Source organism: Daldinia caldariorum (assembly GCF_022478825.1).
Source record: "Daldinia caldariorum strain CBS 122874 unplaced genomic scaffold F4812scaffold_9, whole genome shotgun sequence".
NCBI classification, from domain to species: domain Eukaryota; kingdom Fungi; phylum Ascomycota; class Sordariomycetes; order Xylariales; family Hypoxylaceae; genus Daldinia; species Daldinia caldariorum.
The window spans coordinates 860,880-881,439 of record NW_025953045.1 but is presented as its reverse complement, the minus strand read 5'-3'; the positions used below and the strand labels follow the sequence as shown (position 1 = coordinate 881,439).

The 20,560-nt window shown below is 47.2% G+C and overlaps 7 protein-coding genes across 7 annotated transcripts; 3 read left to right on the top strand and 4 right to left on the bottom strand.

Annotated features, from left to right (window-relative positions):
• The first annotated feature begins 272 nt into the window (after positions 1 to 272).
• On the top strand, positions 273 to 2,514 carry F4812DRAFT_401698 (uncharacterized protein). The gene is made up of 5 exons (XM_047932237.1): positions 273 to 858; positions 913 to 1,342; positions 1,410 to 1,517; positions 1,574 to 1,794; positions 1,876 to 2,514. The coding sequence occupies exons 1-5, from the start codon at positions 454 to 456 to the stop codon at positions 2,434 to 2,436; spliced, it is 1,725 nt and encodes a 574-aa protein (XP_047789898.1). The 5' UTR covers positions 273 to 453; the 3' UTR covers positions 2,437 to 2,514.
• F4812DRAFT_401695 (putative cellobiose dehydrogenase) lies at positions 2,515 to 5,016 on the bottom strand. The gene is made up of 8 exons (XM_047932236.1): positions 4,758 to 5,016; positions 3,834 to 4,700; positions 3,641 to 3,765; positions 3,477 to 3,570; positions 3,378 to 3,427; positions 3,249 to 3,327; positions 2,952 to 3,184; positions 2,515 to 2,838 (listed from the first exon to the last, which is right to left on the bottom strand). The coding sequence occupies exons 1-8, from the start codon at positions 4,804 to 4,806 to the stop codon at positions 2,593 to 2,595; spliced, it is 1,743 nt and encodes a 580-aa protein (XP_047789897.1). The 5' UTR covers positions 4,807 to 5,016; the 3' UTR covers positions 2,515 to 2,592.
• An 866-nt stretch (positions 5,017 to 5,882) lies between these two features.
• F4812DRAFT_459688 (uncharacterized protein) lies at positions 5,883 to 6,298 on the bottom strand (the record flags this gene model as incomplete). Its single annotated transcript, XM_047937591.1, has 2 exons — positions 5,883 to 5,966; positions 6,179 to 6,298. The coding sequence occupies 2 exons, from the start codon at positions 6,296 to 6,298 to the stop codon at positions 5,883 to 5,885; spliced, it is 204 nt and encodes a 67-aa protein (XP_047789896.1).
• Positions 6,299 to 6,792: 494 nt separating this feature from the next.
• Positions 6,793 to 7,208, bottom strand: F4812DRAFT_430071 (uncharacterized protein). Its single transcript, XM_047934326.1, has one exon. It carries the CDS (start codon positions 7,056 to 7,058, stop codon positions 6,873 to 6,875), a length of 186 nt encoding a protein of 61 aa, XP_047789895.1. The 5' UTR covers positions 7,059 to 7,208; the 3' UTR covers positions 6,793 to 6,872.
• An 89-nt stretch (positions 7,209 to 7,297) lies between these two features.
• F4812DRAFT_401674 (uncharacterized protein) lies at positions 7,298 to 9,005 on the top strand. Its single transcript, XM_047932235.1, has 3 exons — positions 7,298 to 7,730; positions 7,827 to 8,056; positions 8,179 to 9,005. The coding sequence occupies exons 1-3, from the start codon at positions 7,514 to 7,516 to the stop codon at positions 8,668 to 8,670; spliced, it is 939 nt and encodes a 312-aa protein (XP_047789894.1). The 5' UTR covers positions 7,298 to 7,513; the 3' UTR covers positions 8,671 to 9,005.
• Positions 9,006 to 9,134: 129 nt separating this feature from the next.
• F4812DRAFT_401671 (autophagy-related protein 11-domain-containing protein) lies at positions 9,135 to 11,809 on the bottom strand. Its single transcript, XM_047932234.1, has 3 exons — positions 11,649 to 11,809; positions 9,806 to 11,569; positions 9,135 to 9,744 (listed from the first exon to the last, which is right to left on the bottom strand). The coding sequence occupies exons 2-3, from the start codon at positions 11,510 to 11,512 to the stop codon at positions 9,511 to 9,513; spliced, it is 1,941 nt and encodes a 646-aa protein (XP_047789893.1). The 5' UTR covers positions 11,513 to 11,569; positions 11,649 to 11,809; the 3' UTR covers positions 9,135 to 9,510.
• Positions 11,810 to 14,470: 2,661 nt separating this feature from the next.
• On the top strand, positions 14,471 to 16,557 carry F4812DRAFT_401650 (centromere protein H (CENP-H)-domain-containing protein). Its single transcript, XM_047932233.1, has 3 exons — positions 14,471 to 15,133; positions 15,200 to 15,365; positions 15,444 to 16,557. The coding sequence occupies exons 1-3, from the start codon at positions 14,995 to 14,997 to the stop codon at positions 15,826 to 15,828; spliced, it is 690 nt and encodes a 229-aa protein (XP_047789892.1). The 5' UTR covers positions 14,471 to 14,994; the 3' UTR covers positions 15,829 to 16,557.
• The last annotated feature ends 4,003 nt before the right edge of the window (positions 16,558 to 20,560 follow it).

Here is a 20,560-nt window from a genome sequence, read left to right as displayed (position 1 = left end):
ATTCTTACACTATAGTCTGGATTCTAAACCCAAGTAAAGAGGATACTACAATGGAACCATAGTGTGTGATAGGTATCACAACATATCGAAATTTGTTGCCTATTATGTCTCAGTTGGTATGCAGAAACTCAGCCTCGGTCTCGACTCTCAACACTACTAGGTATTAGATGTGAACGGCCCGTGTCAGCCTAGAGTATGGGTTTTCCTGCCCCCAAGAGCCGCCAAGGCGTTTAATTTATCTTTTGCAATACAACCTGTTACTTCCATTGTATGATTTCATGAACTGTGCTCGCCCCTTTCTATTATTAGTTATTTCTCTAGTTATGTATTCAAGTAGGCCCCTAGGGATATTTTATCCTACTCCATGTATTCTCTGGATACCTACCTAGGTAGGCACGCATACGAACACATCGCTCATATTCGCTTTCGCTATACTCGACTCCAATAAGCTTCATGGCACGTTTGTCGACTTCTCCGGCGGACCATGCTGCTCTAGAAACACCTTCCGAGCAGAAACGGCATGTTCTCCGGAACCTCGGCCCATTAATCTTGACACAATGGACCGGAACCTGTCGAGAAGTATGGTCTGATCTGGGTTCTATTCAATGGGCACGCGCAGGGCTCTGGTCACTTTTTATCCTATGGACTCTGATCGTTTGGGGCTTCTTTATCTTCGTTACTATGTATAACACGGTTGACTTTGCCGGATATGAACCAGGGTGCAAAACAGACGGTTCATTCGTGATATACTCATCCGATTATAGCTCATGGCAGCTATCGCATTTCTTCAGTATAGGGATAGGATTTGGGAATTTCACTTTTGCGGAGGCGAAGATTATTGACATATCATGGGATATAGTAAGTATTGCAGCAGTCTATAAGACAAAGTTAAGAGCTGAGCTAAGTGTCTAGATAATCGGTCGCGGAGGCCAGGCACTTATGGCATTCGTATCTTGGCGAGCGTTCGCGGACTATGTTACGACCTCTATGGAATTTGCACCAGTGACTTTCACCGTTTTTTCCTTCGTATTCCTACAAGACGAGCCGTCCTTCTTTTCAACAATCGGCATGATCCGAGCTTTTATCTTCAACCGGGGTCTCAAATCCAAAATATCTATGGTCTTCATAATCCTAACCATGCTGTTCATCATGGCATGGCCAACCATTGCTGGTGCGATGACTGGATATACAATTACCAACGATGCGTTTGTTCCGGATATTAGCAACAACTATATTTCACTCCTGTCGTTTCTGCCGGTTACATACATCATTTACGATGGAGAGAGAGTTAATCTCACCAATAACATTTATGTGAATTCTTACTCTGACGGCTCGGGATGGGGTAAGGATTTAGTGCAACTGAAATACTTCCATAATTGCCTAATTGCTAATCAAGACGTTCGATACAGTTAACTATACTGGCGGAACTATTCAGAATTGCATTAATTTACGTCTTGGCACGAACATTAGTACATGGTCGATATCTGATACCTGGGTGACGCCCAGTCTATCTACATGTCCGTATATCAGCAGTCTTTTTTGCAGTGTTACAGACTAATGGGCTGGAATACAGATTTAGCTTCGTACGGATTCAACGCCCAAAAAAACATATCATCTATCTGGATGAACACAACAATTCCGGGCCCAACGCTAAATATTACGGCCTGTTCTTTGCCCAATATGGACTCTTATTACACATTTTCATTCTCAAATAAGATGTACACTCATTCTGACAATATCTTATATAGCCGTGACTACATGAGGGCACGTGGTCAATGCCAACCTGTCAATGATGTAGGTGTCTACTCTACATATGCCTATCTTAGGTAGCTAGCTATTATCAAATTATTGCTCACCAAACGATGTGTCTTTTAGAGGTTTCGATGGGGATTTTCATCTATACAATTATTTATCGCACTGGGATTGCTGTCCATCGAGACAATCGGAATCTTCGCTCTATGGCTCAAGGCTCGGTTTCAACTACCCCTCCAAGGAGAAGTAGGGGTATGCAAAGGCTGGAAAGCGGTATTGATTATGGCCGAAAAGATGGGCAAGGAGCTGCGAGATGCCGGCATCGACGCCCGCTCTTTGACGGACCAGCAGCTCAAAGATAAAGTGAGGAAACAGCTCAACGGCGGTTCGATCTCGTTTGACGCTCGACTCACGAGGAGCGGGTATAGCTTCCGCCGTGGCACGTGGCTATGGATGAAAAGAGAATTGGCGGCCTTCTTGATATTGCTCTCCTTGATGATCCTTTTTGGAATCTTCCTGTTCGCGGAACTGTCGGGCCATTCAAATAATTTACTTTGGTTTGTTTGTTTTTTCTTTCCTATCTCCATTTTCGGGGTCATTTTCGCCGTCAGCTGTGGGAGTACAACAAGAAGCAGGGTCTTTATGATGTTATTTTGGGCAACATGTGGACTTGTTATTAGTTAGGGGCCTACTTTGTAGGATTCCCATTACCAAAGCCACTTGGGCTACAGCTAACCTAGGTACCTTGTAGGTATCTATAAGATAACCAAATTTTAATAAACCATGCTATTTCGTATTATCCTTCTCCTTGATCATCCCCTCATTTGCTGCGGCCATCTATTAGGCGGGAAGCGCCAGTATCCTCTTCGCCGCATGCTCGGCAGCAGCAGCGATCATCGCAGATGGGTTCCCCGTCATCATCCCAGGGAATATTGACGCATCGACAACGAAGAGGTTGTCCGTACCGTAGACCTTGGTGTTCGTATCGACAACCGATGTGCCATTGACTACTCGGCCGTCATCAAGTCCCATCTTGGCCGTCCCAACCCAATGGTTTGCGCATCGCACTGCTGGTATCACAGGGATCTTTACATCGGATATTAGGTATTAGCCTCGATTCTGTCTATCTGCGTATTTCTTTCACTCTCGCGTAAGGGTAGTTGAATATTAGTAAACGGATAAGAGCGGTGCCAACTCACCGAGTCAACAAATTGCTTCGACGTCTGGCTCGAAGTCGGCCGAACCCACGTCAAGTTGGAGATGGGCGCGAAGTACTTACGCACCCTCTCGAGCCCTTCAATGATAGCCTCCTTGTCGTTGACATCTCGGAGATAAGGAGGTACGGACACGCGGGTATTGAGTTGAGGTGTGATCACCATGCGACCCCTTGAAGTTGATCCGGTCCCAAGGTATTGAGTGATCATCATAGAAGCTGTATCGCGCAGTTAGCATCGGTATATAGAAGACGTTACATAGAGATGGGGTAATAAGCCTACTTCTCCTAGAGCCATCAACCCGCGCTTGCCAGTGCAAGTGACGGTCTATCCCGTCCGCACCGGGAATGATCTCCCAGAACTGTGTATCTATCAATATCATTACCCTTCATAACTTGTCGACTTACTTACGATAGGACCTAGGTTAGGCGCTGCCTGGGTGAGAATACCAGTGCGGTTCTCTATGACAAAGTCAGTACGGAAATTGCTATTGTAGTTTCGCTGTCGTACTCAAGTATATCTCCGTATCGCTTGCAATGGGGTTTCTATATGCTCCATAGAAATCGTAGAAGACGACATCGGGGTGAGCAACCTCAATATCGGTCTGATATAGTGTAAGCTCACCGCTATTTTTTCGGATAATATGGCTATAAACCATCGCAGTAGAAACTTACCCCAACGTGGTCAATTAGATTGTATCCTACAGGTAGGTCAATCCAGGATTCCTCAGATATCATTGTCTCGGCATCGGACGTCGATTTCTTCACGACGTTTAGTTGGTCCTTTGGTCCAATACCACCTAAACATTTTATCAGCATATGAACGAGGAAGAATTCGGGGCTTTGGTGAGGGAATGGGCAGTCGTACTTCTGAAAAGGAGCTTTGCCGAACCAAACGCGCCTGCAGACAAGATGACACGGCCTGTTCCAGGGGTGACTGAAACTACACCGGCACGGCCTGTGGCATTTTCACTGCACTCGATCTCGACACCAGTCGCATGACCTCCTTCGCGGATAACCCTTCTCGCCGTTGCATTCATCCAAAGCGTGAATTCCTTGCGCTGGCTCGCATCGACCAAGTACGTCGCAAGTGGCCCGCCTCGCTCGCCATTGGAGAACATATGCGTGCTATGACCGAATGTACGACTCTTGCGGTCAGGGTGTTCGTTAGGCACGAGGAACTCCCACCCGCTCGCATTCAGCCCAGAAGCCAGCACATCGAATCCCTGCTGTAGGTATAGCTTTCCGTCCATACTAGGGTGTGTGGTTCCCGGGATCCGCTCAAACACTCGCTCTGTCGCGTCGACTAGATCCGAGCTCTTCCAGCCTTCCGGCCAGCTATGATCCCAATCGGCCGGGTGCGGCTTCCACCATAAGCCGGAATTGACGGCTACGCCACCGCCCAGCAGACAGCCTGCCATCTGGTCTACATCCGTGCATACAACGCCGGTCGGGTTGAACCAAATCTCGTTGGCCAGCCCAGGTACGTCGAAACGCGTCAGCGTCGAGTTTTCTAGCCATTTGGGTTTCAGGGTGCCTCCCCAGATGCCCGTCGAAGGCGGACCTTTTTCTAAAAGGAGAACCGTATGCCCAGCCTCTGACAACCGATCCGCAAGTGGAATGCCACCAGCCCCGGAGCCTATGACGATATAGTCCCAGGTCTGGCTAGTTGGGGCATCAGAGCAAACTGGTGGTGCTAGTGCTATATTAGCTCGAGCTGAGCACGGTTGAAAAACTGCCGTTAAAGTTAGACGGGATTCACGTGTCTATCTCTCGAGGGACGTGTGCTTACAAAGCCAGGCGGCTGTCGCGACAGCGCTTAGGAATAGATTGCCAGACATCTCAACTAGAAAGAGCCTCGCGTGACTGAGTGCACAGATGAAACGCCGCCTCGAGCCTCAGGAGCGGGTCCAAGTCTTTAAAATATCAGGGAGCAGCATGTTGTTCCCCGGGCATCGCAGATAGGGCATTAGAAAGCATAATCATATCGCCACGCCAACGTCGACGCGCATACCGAAGTCTCACATCCTGAAGCGCCGCTTCAAAGTGCTGTCGTCCATGTATCAAGGAAACTAGCGCGCTCAAGCTGGTCACAGGTGCGAAGCTGTAGGGATCCGAGTTCGTTTTTTTCATTTGCGCACAATTTAGCCGAGCACAATAACGTGGACGCGTCCTGCGAACCGGGGTGCTCGTACTTAGCCGCGAACAGGAAAACCTGGGGTTATCTGGGGTAGGATAGGGGCGTGCGGCTGGCTTGGGATCCTGGTGAGGCCCATTCACGGTCCAAAGTGGAAGTGCGGATGGAAAGGGGAGAGCGGTGATGGTGCATCGGGTCAGCACAGCCTAGGATGAAAAAAGCAGTGCTCCCCGAGGCTACGGACTTGCGGCGACGAGGGGGATTACTATACAGGTATCTCAGGATCATCCCGGGCAAGTCATTCGGAATTATGGCATTTCCAGTTTATTGCACAGATGTGATTGGCACTGAGGATACATAGTAGGCAAAACGGGGAGAAGGATCGCATATTGAGACCGTGGCGTATCATCTGAGCCTTCTGGCCCGTCTGTCTCCTTGCATAGTCAGTCAATGGTGCTCTATACCTTGATCATTGATGATTCACACTGAAGTATGTAGGATAAATATCCATATGAGTATTAGGATCATGGATATCTGATACCCAGCCACTACCTGACGCATTCTAGGAGGGTCCTACCTCGAAATAATTGATGAATTTTGGAATGGACAAGGAGACAAAACGAAGAAGGGAAAAAAAAAATACAGTTTCGGATTCTATTACGATGGTGTTAAAGAGTGCTGTTCTGTAATGATACACATCAGAAACACCTCCCAAGTTGTATGGTTTTACTCTTTTCCAACGCCAATCAATACTTCAACAATCACCAATAACCCCAGAACTTATAGTATCATAGCACCGGCGCCTGCTGTATCCCTCGGGTTGCGGCGTTTGGGGTCGATGTCCCCACCTCTATTCGCCTCTTCCTGTGTCCCACCCGTAACAGGTAGTTAGCGAAGGATTCAGACCTTTCGTGCCTATAGAAACACAACAGGGTGTGAAATTCACACTTGCCTGCTTATCGAGTGAGTCGCCGGTGAGTGACACCGGCTCGGTCACTTGCGCATCGGGTTGCTCAGGTTAGGTAGATGGAGTCAGCAGAAGTATTCCGGAGGATAACAAGAAGCACCTAACTTACTATTGCGCCAGGGGCTTCGAATATCCCGCTAGATAGATCTACATTGGGCAAGGCACTCATAGCGCCCATTTCGAAGCTCTTGCTGGCTTTGGTCTGATCGTTCTGTTCTGTCGAAGCCATAATTATGCCTTGGGATAAATGAAGAATACTTTTGGTCGTTGAGAAGGTTCTTTGGGACGGTCAGTAAAATAAATGAAACACCCATGAGGCTCTTTTTAAGGAAACATTCACTTTTGGGCGAAACTAATTGTCACTTGACAGCAGCAATACGTCATCTACTGATGACGCTCCATATATGGCCGGTCGCAAATCTAGCCACGAGATATTTGGGGATTTACGTCACTACTACGTGTTAGATGTCCGGCTCGACAATCTAGAACAATTCCCGTGTTTAATGATAAGTGGGAAGAACAGGTACTTAAAGCACAGTACTAATAATTGCCGGTTGATACATCCCTATGGCCCAGCCTTTCCATGCCGTCAATGTTCCGGTTTTGTGGGGTCCGGCTTGCCGGACAGGGATAGAGCCGGAGAACGGGGCCGGAGGAGCACTTTCCAGCCGGCGGTCCGAAAAGTCATATGAACGCTTGACGTCTGTTAATTTATTTTTTGAACTCATGTATTATATCAACCTCTCTAGTTTTTTGTGTCTGCATCGTACATAAATTGCTGTACTAATTCTCTCACTGCTTCATCAGTTTCGCTCGAATTGACGGGGTATACTACGGCTGTTCTTGTCCGTTACCGCATTTTCGCCTATTTTCAACGTATCTTGCAAGCTCATTCTATCTGACTTATCCCATGCCAAACATTTGGCTAGTAATTCGCTAATTTTATTGTCGAGAGGGGAATAATTCGGGCGGTTTCCGTGATGTAACATTCTGTCGCTCTCGCTTCATACCCCCGATACTTGGTAATCCACGCTGATGTTCTTATATTATCTGGTATGCCCTTACGTTCTTTTCTTATTTTTGGTTGATTGATAAGGTTTTTGGTGAACGCTGTAAATTAACAACCTCACGATCAAAATCAGTGTTAGATAAGTTATGATTGAACTAAGGCAGATCATAACCATTAAGTTAGGTACAATACAGTGAAGCATTCAAGTAAGCTAAGCGTCGCGAAATGATTGGACCAAAAATCTCCGACGGCAAGTACCGAACCACTTTAAACTTGGGTCTCCTCCAAAATTCTCAAACTTGACAACAACAGGAAGCTCTGCTCGCAAAACCACCACAAAAGACGCTCCCCCTCGACGAAGGCCTCAAAACCGCCCAATTGGCCTGGAGCTCTTTTCTCTCTTCCCCCTTCCCCCCTCCCCCCTCCTTCTTCACGATGGCACACGCGCGCCTTACCCGACCGCCCACCTGCCTCGACTGTCTGCGGCGTCTCGCCCACCCCTCGTCCTCCCCCGCCGCGGCCTTCTCATCGCCCCCCTCGTTCCTAGCCCTGCAGACCCGAGGCGCGAAGTCGATGACGAAAGCCGAGGAGGATGATCTGCAGGGTATCCCCGTGCGTCTGTTGAAGGACATCCCAGGGTTCGGTCGGAAACGTAGGTTTCCCGCCCCCCCGCCCCCCTCATATAATATCAACTATATTCGTCTAGGATTTGTTGGATTAACAAAACGAAACGACTAAAAAAATACAGATGCCATCATCCGCGTCAAGCCCGGCCGCATGCGCAACTACTGGTTTCCCAAGGCGCACGCCGAGTACATGACGCGCCAGCGCTTCCAGGAGCTCGGCCTGACCGAGGCCGCCATCGGCGTGCGCGACCGGTCCTTCGGCACCAGGGTCGTCCTCGAGGACGACGGCGCCGAGGTCAAGGAGGGCCGCGCGGAGAGCAAGAAGAGCAAGAAGGATACCTTGACGCTGCCGGTAAGTCACTCCCTATATATATATCTTCCTCACCTAACCTATATGTTCATTTCTTTGAGGATTTTTTTTTTATTTGAAAGCCGTTAAATGAATATTGTGCTAACATATGATTCCCCAACCAGCCCGAGGAAACCCTCGCCCTCCTCGAAACCCTCCTCCCCCCCATCCTAACCTTCGCGCGAAAGCCCATCCCGGCCACCGTCTCCGCGCCCCTATCCAGCGAGTACAAGCCCGCGCCTCCTCCCCCTCCCCCCACACCTCGATCGCCCTCCCTCGCCGCGAACGCCGCCGCCTCCACAGCCGCCACCGGCCCGGAACAGACGCAGCCCGCGCCCACCAAACCAGACGACAAGTCGTCGGCCGCGACCGCCATCTTCGGCTCCGTGTCCGCGAGCGACATCCTCGCCGCCGTGCGCGAGCGCCTGCTGGAGGCGGACCCGGCGCAGGGCGGGCGGGTCGCGCTCGACGCCGAGAGCGTGCGCATCGAGGGCTTGGGCCTCGAGGGCGCCGGCGACGACCGCATCAAGCATCTCGGCGCCTACGACGTCCTCATCTACCCGGCCAAGGACTCGAAGCCCGTCGTCCGCCAGGTCCAGGTCGTGCCGGAGGAATAAGGGAAAAAAAAAAGTCAAAGTCGGATGAGGAGGGACAAACCTTTCCCCCCAACCAACCAAGTAAGGTACCTACCTACCTACTATTGTGATGGGAATGGGTGGATGGCTAGCTTCAAAAGTGTTTATCCTACCTAGGTACCTAGGTAGCTAGGCCGAGGGACATAGAGAAAAAAAAAGATTCATGGATGCGGAGTATCTACTTAACCTGGTAGTGAAAAGGCACTATATTGCTTGCTATAGAGGTTATTCGTTATGCACAAATTAACACAGTACATGTATGATATACCAATCAGCTGGGGTAGCTGAGCTAAGGCTAGACATGTATATATGTCGACAGGTTTGAGCCCGTGTATCAATATATGCAGTGCCCATCTTTTCAAGCTCCTTGTCAAGGTCAATTAACTCTTTGATTCGGCATACGTGTTTCTCTAATGTTTAGGTATTGCTACAAGGAAAGCGACGAGGAGGACGTAGACTGAGGTAGTAGGCGTTAGGTGATTAAGCCATGGAGTGGGCATTATTTTCCATTCCTTCCATCTCCCATATGCAGCAGACAACTTAGTCCCTCTTCACCAAAAAGCAAATGTAATAACCGAGTGGACTAGCTAGTCCAGACATCTATTAGGGGTCCAAAAGCAAACCAAAAAACACGAGGAAACGGGAGACCCCTTTACGCCAGCGCTGTGCCCAATGAAAATATGACAGGGGAACATCGGCCTGTTATGCCATTCGTCCTGTATAACAATGATGATTTTCCTCCCAACTCGACAGCCACAAAACTTTCGTGATACGTAGAGGTGGTATCGTGGGGGTTATGGCCAAAAGTTTGACCAATCCTGATCACCTGCCAGGATAACTGACATCCAAATTCCATAGTGAATCCCATACAATACTCCTTCTAGTCGGGCTCGGGCTTTCGATAGACGCAGCGCTCACTTCTCTGCGGAGTTGGGAATGTTGTGGTCGCTGCTGCTGCTGCTGCTGCTGCGGGTGTTGTGATCGTATTCTCAGCTGACACCGAAGCCTCTGCTTTTGAGACTGCTGCGCACTGGCGTTGTCATCTATTCGGCGGCGCTAGATCCCATCAGCGACCATGTCACCGGGATCGAGGGTGGTGTTAATTGCTGTCTCGCACCTCGCTTTCCTCGCTCTTATCCGCGGCGCTTTGCTTGTCCCCTGTTGGTTCTTGCTGCGTTCCACTTGGTCCTGCGCTCCCTTGTCCAACAGTTGGGCTCGTGATGCTGTTTGTCTCGCTAGCTAGCGCACTGCCTTTCGCGGCGGCAACTCCAGCAAGGGGCAGGGCTTTCTTAGAGCCTGAACTGCTACGCCTACTCTCGAGACTCTTGCTAAGGGTTCTACTAACACCCTCGATTCCACCGTTGGGCCCCAATTTCGATTTACCCTTGCTCGAACGTCCATGTGCGTGCATATCTGCGATAGCTGCAACGTTATTCGCAGCCACGGTGGATTTTCCAAGCCCCGGTGTAGATGGGGCGCCTGGTTTATCTTCGTGTGCATCAATGAGCCACCAGCGTAGGCCATCGGATAAATCAAACGGATTGTCATTTTCATCGCCAGTATTCACAGAGTCAGTTTCTCCCTCTAATGGAAGAGCAGCGGTAGACTGTAGATTCTTAGACAAGTCCACCACCCGCTCTTGAATACGAGTTATGCGGGCTACAAGCCATTCGCGACTGCGCAAGCGATGTCCCTCTTGCTCCCGTAAGAAGAAGTGAGGGCATCCAACGTTAAATGCAGCCCAGGCACCTGTCGTCTGATTACGGGTGGGGAGGAACAAGGCTAGGTCGCCTTCTTTAAAATGTCTGAAGGCAATCTTGTCACGAGCTTCCTTAGCGGCATCGTGAGCTCGTTCTCGATAATTCCGAGCGTCTCGCGTCATCTTACGAGCAGTATGCTCAACATCTTTAAACCGACGATACATGGCTTCAGAAAAGGCATCAATGTCAAAGTTGCCCGGGCCGGCCATGAAAGCCTGGTATTGCTCATCTTCCGTATTCGAGTCCTCCGCGTTCATCCAGTATAGTAACCTAAGGTCAGCGCTATCAGCGAGGGGGTTGCTGGTCAATGAAACCGATCGACGTATAGAAGAACCGGGATCAGACGAATCGTTGGGGTTTTGGGATGTCCGTTCAGACCGCGGAATCTTTTGGATAACCATTGATCCGTCCTTGCGTGTTACCGAGAATCCGAGGCGCTCAAGAAGCCTACAGAGCCTCTCGTTTTGTGTATATAGCCGCTGGGTAAGGTCCTTAGTCCGACCATTGCGTACCTCAGATCGACTATTAAGGGCTTCTAATGTAGCATCTGACGCCTGTAGCTTTTCCTGGAACATTCGGACTTCCTCTTCAAGGCTACCTAATTGGGACTGCTTTGATGCGACTTGTTCGGTTAGCTCCGCAACTCTCTTCTCTTCATCCGCGAGTTTCTTCCTCAAGGTTTCTGAGCCTGTCTCGCCCTCAGTCATTTTCATTCGGAGTTGGTTAAGCTGTTCTCGCGCATCGTTGGCTTCCATCTCAAGAGTAGCAGATCTAGTCTTCTCTTTATCTAGCGTCTCCCGTAAGTGTACCGAGCCCATCTTTTCATTAGAAAGCTTCTCTTTAGTATCATGTAATTCGGACTTTACATCCTTGACAGTGGCCTGGGCGCGCTCTAGGTCAGCCTTCGTAAGAGATATGTCTTGTTCGAGAGACCTCAATTTGGCCAAAACATCGTTCGACTTGGTCGCAACGGAGTCTGTAAGATCTGCAAAATCTTGGGGAGGTTCGTCCGTCGGGGATAACTGGCCGTGAAGCTCCCTAAGCGAGCGAGCATGAGTCTCCATGCTGTCGAAGAAAGTGTCAGCTCGTTTGTTTAGCTCCTTGACCTTTTCACGCGATTCCTTCAATTCCCTCTCAAGAGACACATTGCGTTCCCTCTGAACTCGGGCTTCGTTACGTAAAAACTCGAGTTGTCCTTGCGTCCTCAAAGCATCATCCCTCTTCTCTTTGGTAAGACGCTCAACTTCTTCCGTGAGAGACCGGAGCTTTTCATCGTACGTCATCTTCTCATTTTCTCTGGATTCGCCGAAATGTTCGATCTCATCTTCGGTCTCTTCGAGGCGAGCCTTTAGCGTTTTGATTTCATCCTCTAAAGATTTGCGCTCTTCCATGAATTCTCTCTTTAGGGCTTCCATATTACCTAAGAGATCTTGTTTCGTGGAGTTGATCTCGTCCATTTGGCCCTTCAACTCGGCATAAGCATTCGCTTCCTTCTCTAAAATTGCCGACCGTTCCCTCTGGGTATTTAGATCTCCTTCTAACTGCGCAATACGCTGGTATAGAACCTCGGTGCCCTCCGATGTTACCGATCGCCGCCGATCATCTGAGACGCGGGGCGATTGAACGGAACCGGTTGAATCGGTTTGCTGGGGTTGAAATAGATTGCTCAAGGGTGATGGTCTCGATGCCTGAGTTTGACGATGTAAGAGATCCTCTAGCCGGCGTACTCTGCTCTCAGCAGTCCTCAACTTGTTCTCTAGCTTGGACTTATCTCCCTGTAGGCTTCTAAGAAGGTCGTCGTCTCCGCGAATAAGTAGACCGCTTCTTCCAAGCGCTGCTTCATGAACGCTGCCGTTCTTGAATGCTTTCAGCCGTTTTGACTGTTGCTTCGTTGGATTGTTAAGGTCGTTTATCAGCTTGGTGATATCGCTTACGACATCTGCATCCGCATTATGGCGCTTTAATACAAGTAAGAACTCGTCAAGCTCTTGCTTCGTCATCTGTGGCCAAGATGCATCATCACCGCGAAGGTTTACCTCGATGCCAAGTACACTATTTTCAGTCTTCTCCGGGCCGTAGGTGCTACCAACCATCTTATGCCACTTTCGGCGTCTTTTCAATTCCTCATCTTGAAATACGGCCATCTCGTTTAGTAACGTGGAAGAGTCAGTTTTCACCTTCTCCGACCATTCTCTACGCCGTATAGCTTCAGTGACATATGACGCATACATGTACGGGAGTTGCTGGATGAGCCGTAGATAGTCGAAAGTGGTCATCTCTTCCTCACCTTGGTTTATTGCGTGCATCTGGGTCTTGACACTGTGGTGTATGCTGGTTATCTCGGCAATTCTACGCATGAAGGCGAGGGAATCGGCAGCGATCCCATTTCGCGCTTGAGTGGCATAACGGAGCATGTCGTCCATCTCAGAAGCTCTATTCTGGATGCTCGGCAAAAGTTGTTTCGTATGATTAACAGCTGTTTTTGAGGCCTGAGGAATATCCTTGCTTTGGTTAGCGTATGATAGAGTATTTTGATAATCCGTATCGACTTTTCTTGCGACAGCTTCGATATCTTCTAATAGTTGAATGCTGTCGCGCTTATGCCCCAACACCGAGCGATCAAGCAATTTATTAAACCCTTGTATCAACTCCTCGCAGCCTCCAAACATCATTTCGACCGTTTTATCTAGTTCAGATATCTTGTTATTAAATTTTCGAAGGGACGTCGCGGCGAGTTTCCCAGCTTTTCGCGTCGGCTCGGGGTCAATGAGATCTTCCAGCGTTGCCTGGCGTGGTTTCCGAATATCCTGGCCAGTCATGAAATGTACCATGGCTGGGGAAATAGCAATACTTCGGGCTAGCTCGAGGTATTGCTCCCACTTGGAAGCCAGGTTGGCATATTCTTCTTGAATGGGTGTTGCCCATTTCTTGAGTTCCGAGTGCTTTGGATCTATCAACTTAACACTATTATGGAGATTTGCTACGGCGGCGTCTAGGCATTTTAGTATGACGTCCATCTCATCATACCGCGCCTGGGTTGCATGGGCCATAGCAGTGCAATCCTCCACAACCGTTAGGGTCCAATCGCGACGTCTCTTGAATAGATCTTGCCATGATTGCAATGAGTGCGTATTTTCAATCGAGTTTGGGGGAGCAGATGCGGTATATCGTTTGGGTATGGGTGATTCGGAGATAAGAGCGCTGGCAGCGCTGGTCGAAGAAGCTTGGGTTATTCGAATGTCATAGACATATACCTCCGTCTAATGGACATGTCAGTATAAAGGAAGGCTAAATAACGGCAGGATCTAAGATTCCCATGGCGGACGACAAACCTCGGATTGTATATTTTGAATCTTTACGGTCTTCCCTTGAGATGTAAGGGCAACGATATTCTGAATTGGTATAGAGCTTTGCCGGGCAACCCACGCCTTGAAATCATCTAAACTACGAGAGGAGAGTGTTACTGTTAGTAGAAGAACACATATATTTAAACAGAAAGCAGCAGGCCGCAGGCTCATATTAGTTCAAAGCAAAGGAATACGTACGATGAGAACTGGGCGGTATCGACCTGCAGGCGCTGGCCCGTGTGGGCAATCAACACCTGCGTCTGCGTCGCCATGATTTATACAGTCCATCCCCTGAAAGAAATGAAAATGGATAATGCGACAGTAGATATCATGTTCCAGAGGTGCAGTACCGTAGCATGGGATACTCGTCAAAGGTTGTCAAACCACCGAAAGAAAAATAAAAATAATGAAGATGGGAAAATGAAGCTTTATTATCATCTGGTATCGGAGCTCAACGTCAGCTGGCTGACAGTCAGGCGCCGCTCGTACATAAGGCTTTTGTTTTCGATTTCTCTTGTAATTCGTCACACACGACCCACAAATTTTCGCTGGCGGACTAAGACCTAGACCACCGCTTCCCCAAAGTGGAAGACGGAAAACACTGGACTCCCCTGTTGCTTGCTTATCTAAGAGAATCCGATAGACTTATTAGACGAATCACATGTGTCCAAGTAAGTCCCTTAGGTAGAACGTCTACAATGTTCGCGTAAAACCCCCCTTTGTGCTCATTTACGAATGAAATACGTCTAACTCCTACGGCATTACGTAGTAATTTTTCGAAATGGAATCAAACTTAGTGCTTCACTCTCGTCTAACTACAAATGATATATAGATACAATGTAACATGTTAGTTTATACTAATGTTGTTATGATCCAGCTCCAACGAGGTTGTTAATTATTTGGCGTGATAATGAGGCAACAAACGCGAATCTATCACTTTATGTAGTACATTACGTATAATACATCATTGATGTAACCGCGGGCAATCAAGCCACATTTGACCTTACAAGTTCAGCCACGTCTACTAAATACAGCGAGGCTAAGTCTTAATGAGCCTTGTCCTTCTTACAGAGATAGCTTCATTCTGGTCTTGTGAAACAAGCGACAACAAGAAGGAAATATTTTTATTTAATACATCAAGATTGTCTCGTGTTTCAACAAATAGTCTTTAAATCTTATATACCCATTCACAGAAACAAATGGCAAATGAAACGACTGGCGAGCCAACACCACTCCTTCTATCGGATGACGAGAAACGCATCTTAGGTTTACATGACCGTCTTCAACAGCTGCAATTAGAAATTGCCTTACTCACCGCTCGGAAAAATTACGACCCTCGTATGTCATTACTTCCAAACTTATGGGATATATATACCTTATATATTAGATCTAACTCACTATTAGGTACAAATCCACCGGTTGGAGATGGCAGCATAGAAGCAGCACAAAAAGCCCTTCTAGATTCAAGGTCCAGATATGTCCTGCGGAATCAAGTAGTCGACAGCGTCGTAGCTGCCAATCCGATATTACAAGCTGTGCACAACGGCACGAAAGCGACTCCCATAGAAAGGTAGGACTTACCATTATTTACTTGTTCCTAGTGTATATCACGGCATCTAAACTAACGCTGGTCCGCAAATCTCTGTAGGGACTTACTACCCATGCTAGAAAAACGCGACCAGTCGTCTTCAGAACTAGCTCAGCAGTCGTCGGAGTTACGCACGCTACTGGACGAGATCACAGAGGTGGAGAGTCAAAGCCTGCGCCTCGGTCGCGAAAACGTGGACCTGGCATCCACGCTGCTCGAACTTGCCGAGCAGACGAACCGGAAAAAGGCAGAGGCGGTCAACATGGACCCGGAGCGCGCAGCCGAGATATCCAGCCTCGAGGGCCAGGTCAAACTGAGCAGGCAGCGATGGCGTGTCCTGAAGGGCACCGCGAGCGGAGTAGTTGCCGGCAGTGGAGTCGACTGGTCTAGAAATGCCGAGCTGAGGGATATCGTGCTAGACCCTGAAAACGAGGACGACGTGTAGGTTCGAGATTCCACTTAGGTTAATTCTTTTTGTAAGGACGCGTTTCTAACGATAACTCATCTAATCATTTAATTAATCTCACGGTAACAGCTAACAACACACTCATTCCCTGTGCTTTTACCTTCACCTTCACATGAAAAGAAAAGTCTCAGACAGACGCGTCTGAGCCTATGAGCCGACCAACAATACCACCTCAAAATACGGATAACCCTATCATCGGTCCTTATCTAGACCCATGCCAGGCCAGCCCATGGGTAGATTTCCATGCATTTCGTTCCTGAATAGATAGGGCTTAGCGTAATCAGGCTTGGCCGAAGCTGGCATGAATCACGTGGAAATGAATCTATTTTAGGATTCCGATCTGATGTGTCGAACGTTAGCCTGTGGAAGGACTTGGACCCCTTTCACGGCATTGATCGGTAATGGCCATTCCTTCAGCAGCTGGTCATCTATCATTGCATGAAGTTGGTCGTAGCTGTGCAAATCTGTATGTAAGCTTCCAAGGTTGTCTACGGAAAACTAGAAAAAAAAATATTGGTCAATGAGACAAGCCGCGCGCTTTAACTTGGTAGGTAGATGGATCTACATGATGGGAATAAAATGGCGCGTAGCATAGGTAGCCCTGGCTTTGCATCGAAACTGCTTTAGAAACTAGTGTAGAATAGATTGCTGTATTTTACCTCTTAGGAAATCGACTTCTTTTCTTCCATAGTATCATCAATGGTGGGGAACTTAAAAAACGACAGAAAAAAAAAAGAGGCTCGTAATTGTGACGCTAACAAAAACACCACGATCAATATGGAAAGCGAAGAACACAAACACAGCAAATGGGTCTATTCCCAAAACATCTGTTAGTGCAACCCGCAGCTCTGTGCAATCGGATGTACCTAGCCCTTTTAAATATGTGGTACAATACCTAGAGGGCGTTGGCGTTGGCGCTGGCAAGACAAGACACCCGATGCCTCAGAATCAGGAATGAGACAATATTCGCGGCTTATCGCCCATCCAAGTAACGTACTTGAAAGATCAGGATATGACGATATTTTTGAGTGCCGCAACACAGTAGATCATGCCTAGTGTCCTCCCCTCGTTAGTGAAGACCACGTATTATAGAAGTGATATGTTAGGTACACATGGGATTATCATAAGCGAGGTTGCCTGGGTGTATTAGTATCATGCAGAGATCCGAGTAATGAAATCCATCGAGGTCTTAAGGCTTTTATTCGATGTTTCGCACCCTGTTCTTCGTCATCTCTAAAGAATAACTTGTCCGCTTGCAGGTTGTAACAAGTTTATAGCAAGGTGTTGCGAATGCCTGTCCGTAATGCGACTCGATAATATATGGTGGATATGGTGGTACACCTCCAAATTGGTGCAACAAGCTTGCATTGCTCATATTGCTACGATATAGGGGGGAGCTTATTCCTCGAAGGATGGGCGTGTTCAAGCAAGCTGGCTTACGGGACTCTGCGGGATGAAGTTACGCCAGTACAACAGCTAGGATAATCGCAATGCAAGCTCTTCAAGATTATTGGTCGATAAAATAACTGCGCTGATATTTGCCTGTGTGAACGTATTGGTTTGGAACAGCCCCTAGGTAATATTCTCTTAGTAGGAATATCCTGCGTGTATGGATGATTTACGTGACCCATCTCTCCAATGGTCCAGAGATGGCCAATGGATAATATCCAATAACTAATCGGGCTTTGATGTGGTCAAGTGTAGAAAATAACAGGATGTGGGCTTTGGAAATCTAGATTTGCTTAGCACTTTGGGGATGGAACTGGGAATGAAACGGAGAATATCTCAACAAGCTAGAAAACGTCGCCGTTAAAGTTATTTTTTTTTTTTTTTCCTATAAAAAAAACGAAGCAAACCGAAAATCGAGACGGAAACGGATATTAAAATGGCGTATTATTATTGATCAAGCTAGGATAAGTAAAATGCACCGAACCATGTACCTACTATGGACAGATAATGTTGGTAAAGTCGTGTTGAGTGGCTGATAAAATTATGAGGGGCCGATTTTGCTTGGGGGTGGGATGCGTAAGAAAGGGGAGAGAGGCAGAGAATTTGGGTGCAAACGTGAAGAGGGGAGCGTCAGACTCCCAGAACCACAGCTAGAAATTTCGTGTGGTGGCAATCAGCTGGGAAGAACCAGACCAAGCAGAAAAGGCATAAAAAAAAAAGACCATTCCCTCACCAGGGAGCCCAGGCCTGATATGTAAAAGGCAATAACATGGGTGATGTACCCTCGCACTAACAAGGAAGTGTAAGGTACATCTTTGCGTGCCATACGTACCTAGACATTAGGTACCTAGCGTGCTACCATCATTGCTGAATCATGAATGCTTATGTAGCTAAGTACTGAATGCATCCGAGCGACATGTATGTACGTACGCGCTTCCCGTTGGGCTCAATGCTGCACTTCTAGCCAAATTCCCTTAAAGTTTGTGGTTTTTATTCCCCTTTTTTTATGCGCTTTCATTGGGGCTGCTATAAATGTATTAATCCTGTTATACGCACTTAAGCAAGCATGCATAATTACCTCTTATAAGAAGCATGGCTGTACAATACAATACCTAGTAGGTATACGTACAAAGTATGTGAGGTTAAGGAAGTACGTAGGATGCATGTACATATGTAAATGTATGTAGGGAATAAAATGTAGGGTTAGTTGTGACGAATAATTGAAGCATCATAGCGAAAACGGAGTCTTATGTTTACGATCGTTTTAGGTATGGACGACCTATTAGGTAAGTGATTAGACATTGATTCTAATCCGCAAAAGCATTGACAATAAAAAAGGAGGAAAATGGAAAATCAGCTGGGCAGTGATGCCACTTCATCGAGGTACACAGTATTAGATATCAGGCTAAGACCTGCGTATTGTACATAGTAGGGTAGGTACTAGGGGTTGGTGATGCAGTACACTGAGTTTTTCCCCTTTTTCGTTTAGTGCCTAGCTCTTTTCTTCGGAGAAACTACAGCCATTTCCCGTGTCGGCCGTGTTACTTTTATGGGCGGATGGAGGGGGGAGGTTAAGAAGGACAACAGGATGTACGTAGGCGATAGAAGAGATATTACTAGTGACCACTATGCATTAGGTACCTCCTATGTAAGAAAAAAAAATAGTTGATACCTTAGTTTAGGTAGGAATGAAAAGCATGAGGTACTTTGTATATGCATAAGAAAAAAAAGACTATTTAGAACCAGCTTTGCTAAACCTGTTGTCGCTATGAATGCTATGATGAAAGAATATAAATGAAAATGGAAATACCAAATTGGTGAAGGGGGGGAGAGTGAGTGATCTAGTAATGGAGTAATAGGCGACAAAGAAACATGGCAATGGAGGTATGGACCTTTCCTTCCCGTAACGCTGAACCGTTTATAACTAAATAAAAATAATGTTTATGTTACGTACCTACCTAGCTTATACAAATACGTATGGTCAAAGGTACCTAGCACCTGTGGGCAGTGGTCCTTACAGTACAATCAACACCGTAGTATAGAGGACCTGCTCCTTCCTTGTATCGTGCTTATTGCAACGCGCAAATCTACCATACCAGGTTCTGCTGGTTCCTGTAAACCGTTAATTCACCGTCTTTTCACCATTTAAAAAAAATTCATTAATAAAATTCCAACCTCTTGAACGTTGAATAACTTTGGCAAGCGTTCAAGAAGATCTCAGATATTCGAAGTGCTTTCAAGCGTTTATATTTTTAAATTATTAAAATTTAATGAAGAATTTAATCTTTTAAACGTTCGAATCGACTTCGAACGTTTACGCGTTTACGAAAAGGGGTACAAAAGCCTACGGGAGAGTCAACGGGAGCCACGGGAGCTAACGGGAAGGAATATAAGGTACGTATACATACGAGCGTACAAATAAACGTACAAACGCAGTTAGAAGCAGTAGGATTGAAAGGCTATTAAAGATTTTACAATTCTACGATGCTACGATGCTACGTGATGAGGCTACGAGGCTACGGGGCTACGGGGCTACGATGACTCCTGGGTCCTAGGTCCTGGCCACAGTGGCTTGGCCGGCTGGCTGGCTGAGAGTTGAAAACTTAGAAGAAAAGAAAGAAGAATCGCTTTCAAAGGAGGGAGGGAGAGGCCTTTATATAGACGATTCCAGGCCTCTTGCTACCTACCTAGGTACGTACGTACGTACGTCAAGACGTATTGGATCAAGGTAACAGGGACAACGGGAAGGAGATAAACGCTTGAACGTTCGAAAGCCTTTCGAACGTTTGAATCATTTGAATGATTTAAAATATCGAAGGTATTAATATATTTAAGTATTTTGACTCTTTTCAAACGTTAGATCCGATTTGTTATTAAAAGCGTGTCAAACGTTAGTATTTACTAATATTTATTATTTTGAATATTCATATAAAAGTAACTGTAAAAAGACGGTTTATAATTACGAAACGGTTAATTATAATCAGCGGAACCTGGTATGGTACTAATACACAAGGTACAATAAGTACCTCATTACCCAATTTGGGTGGAGGAGGTACAAAATTTGACTTGAGCAATGGAAGCGTGCACACGGAATTCTCTGACCTGTAACCTGGAACCTGAGTGACAGGCAGTGGCTACCTACTCGGTTGGGTTTGGTCGGTCTGATTACTTCCAATTCCCTGCTTCCCCTACCACCTGCTCAAGTACCTACCTAGGTAGCTCGCCAGCTAAAATCACTCCAGTCACTGTGCCTTACCTTACG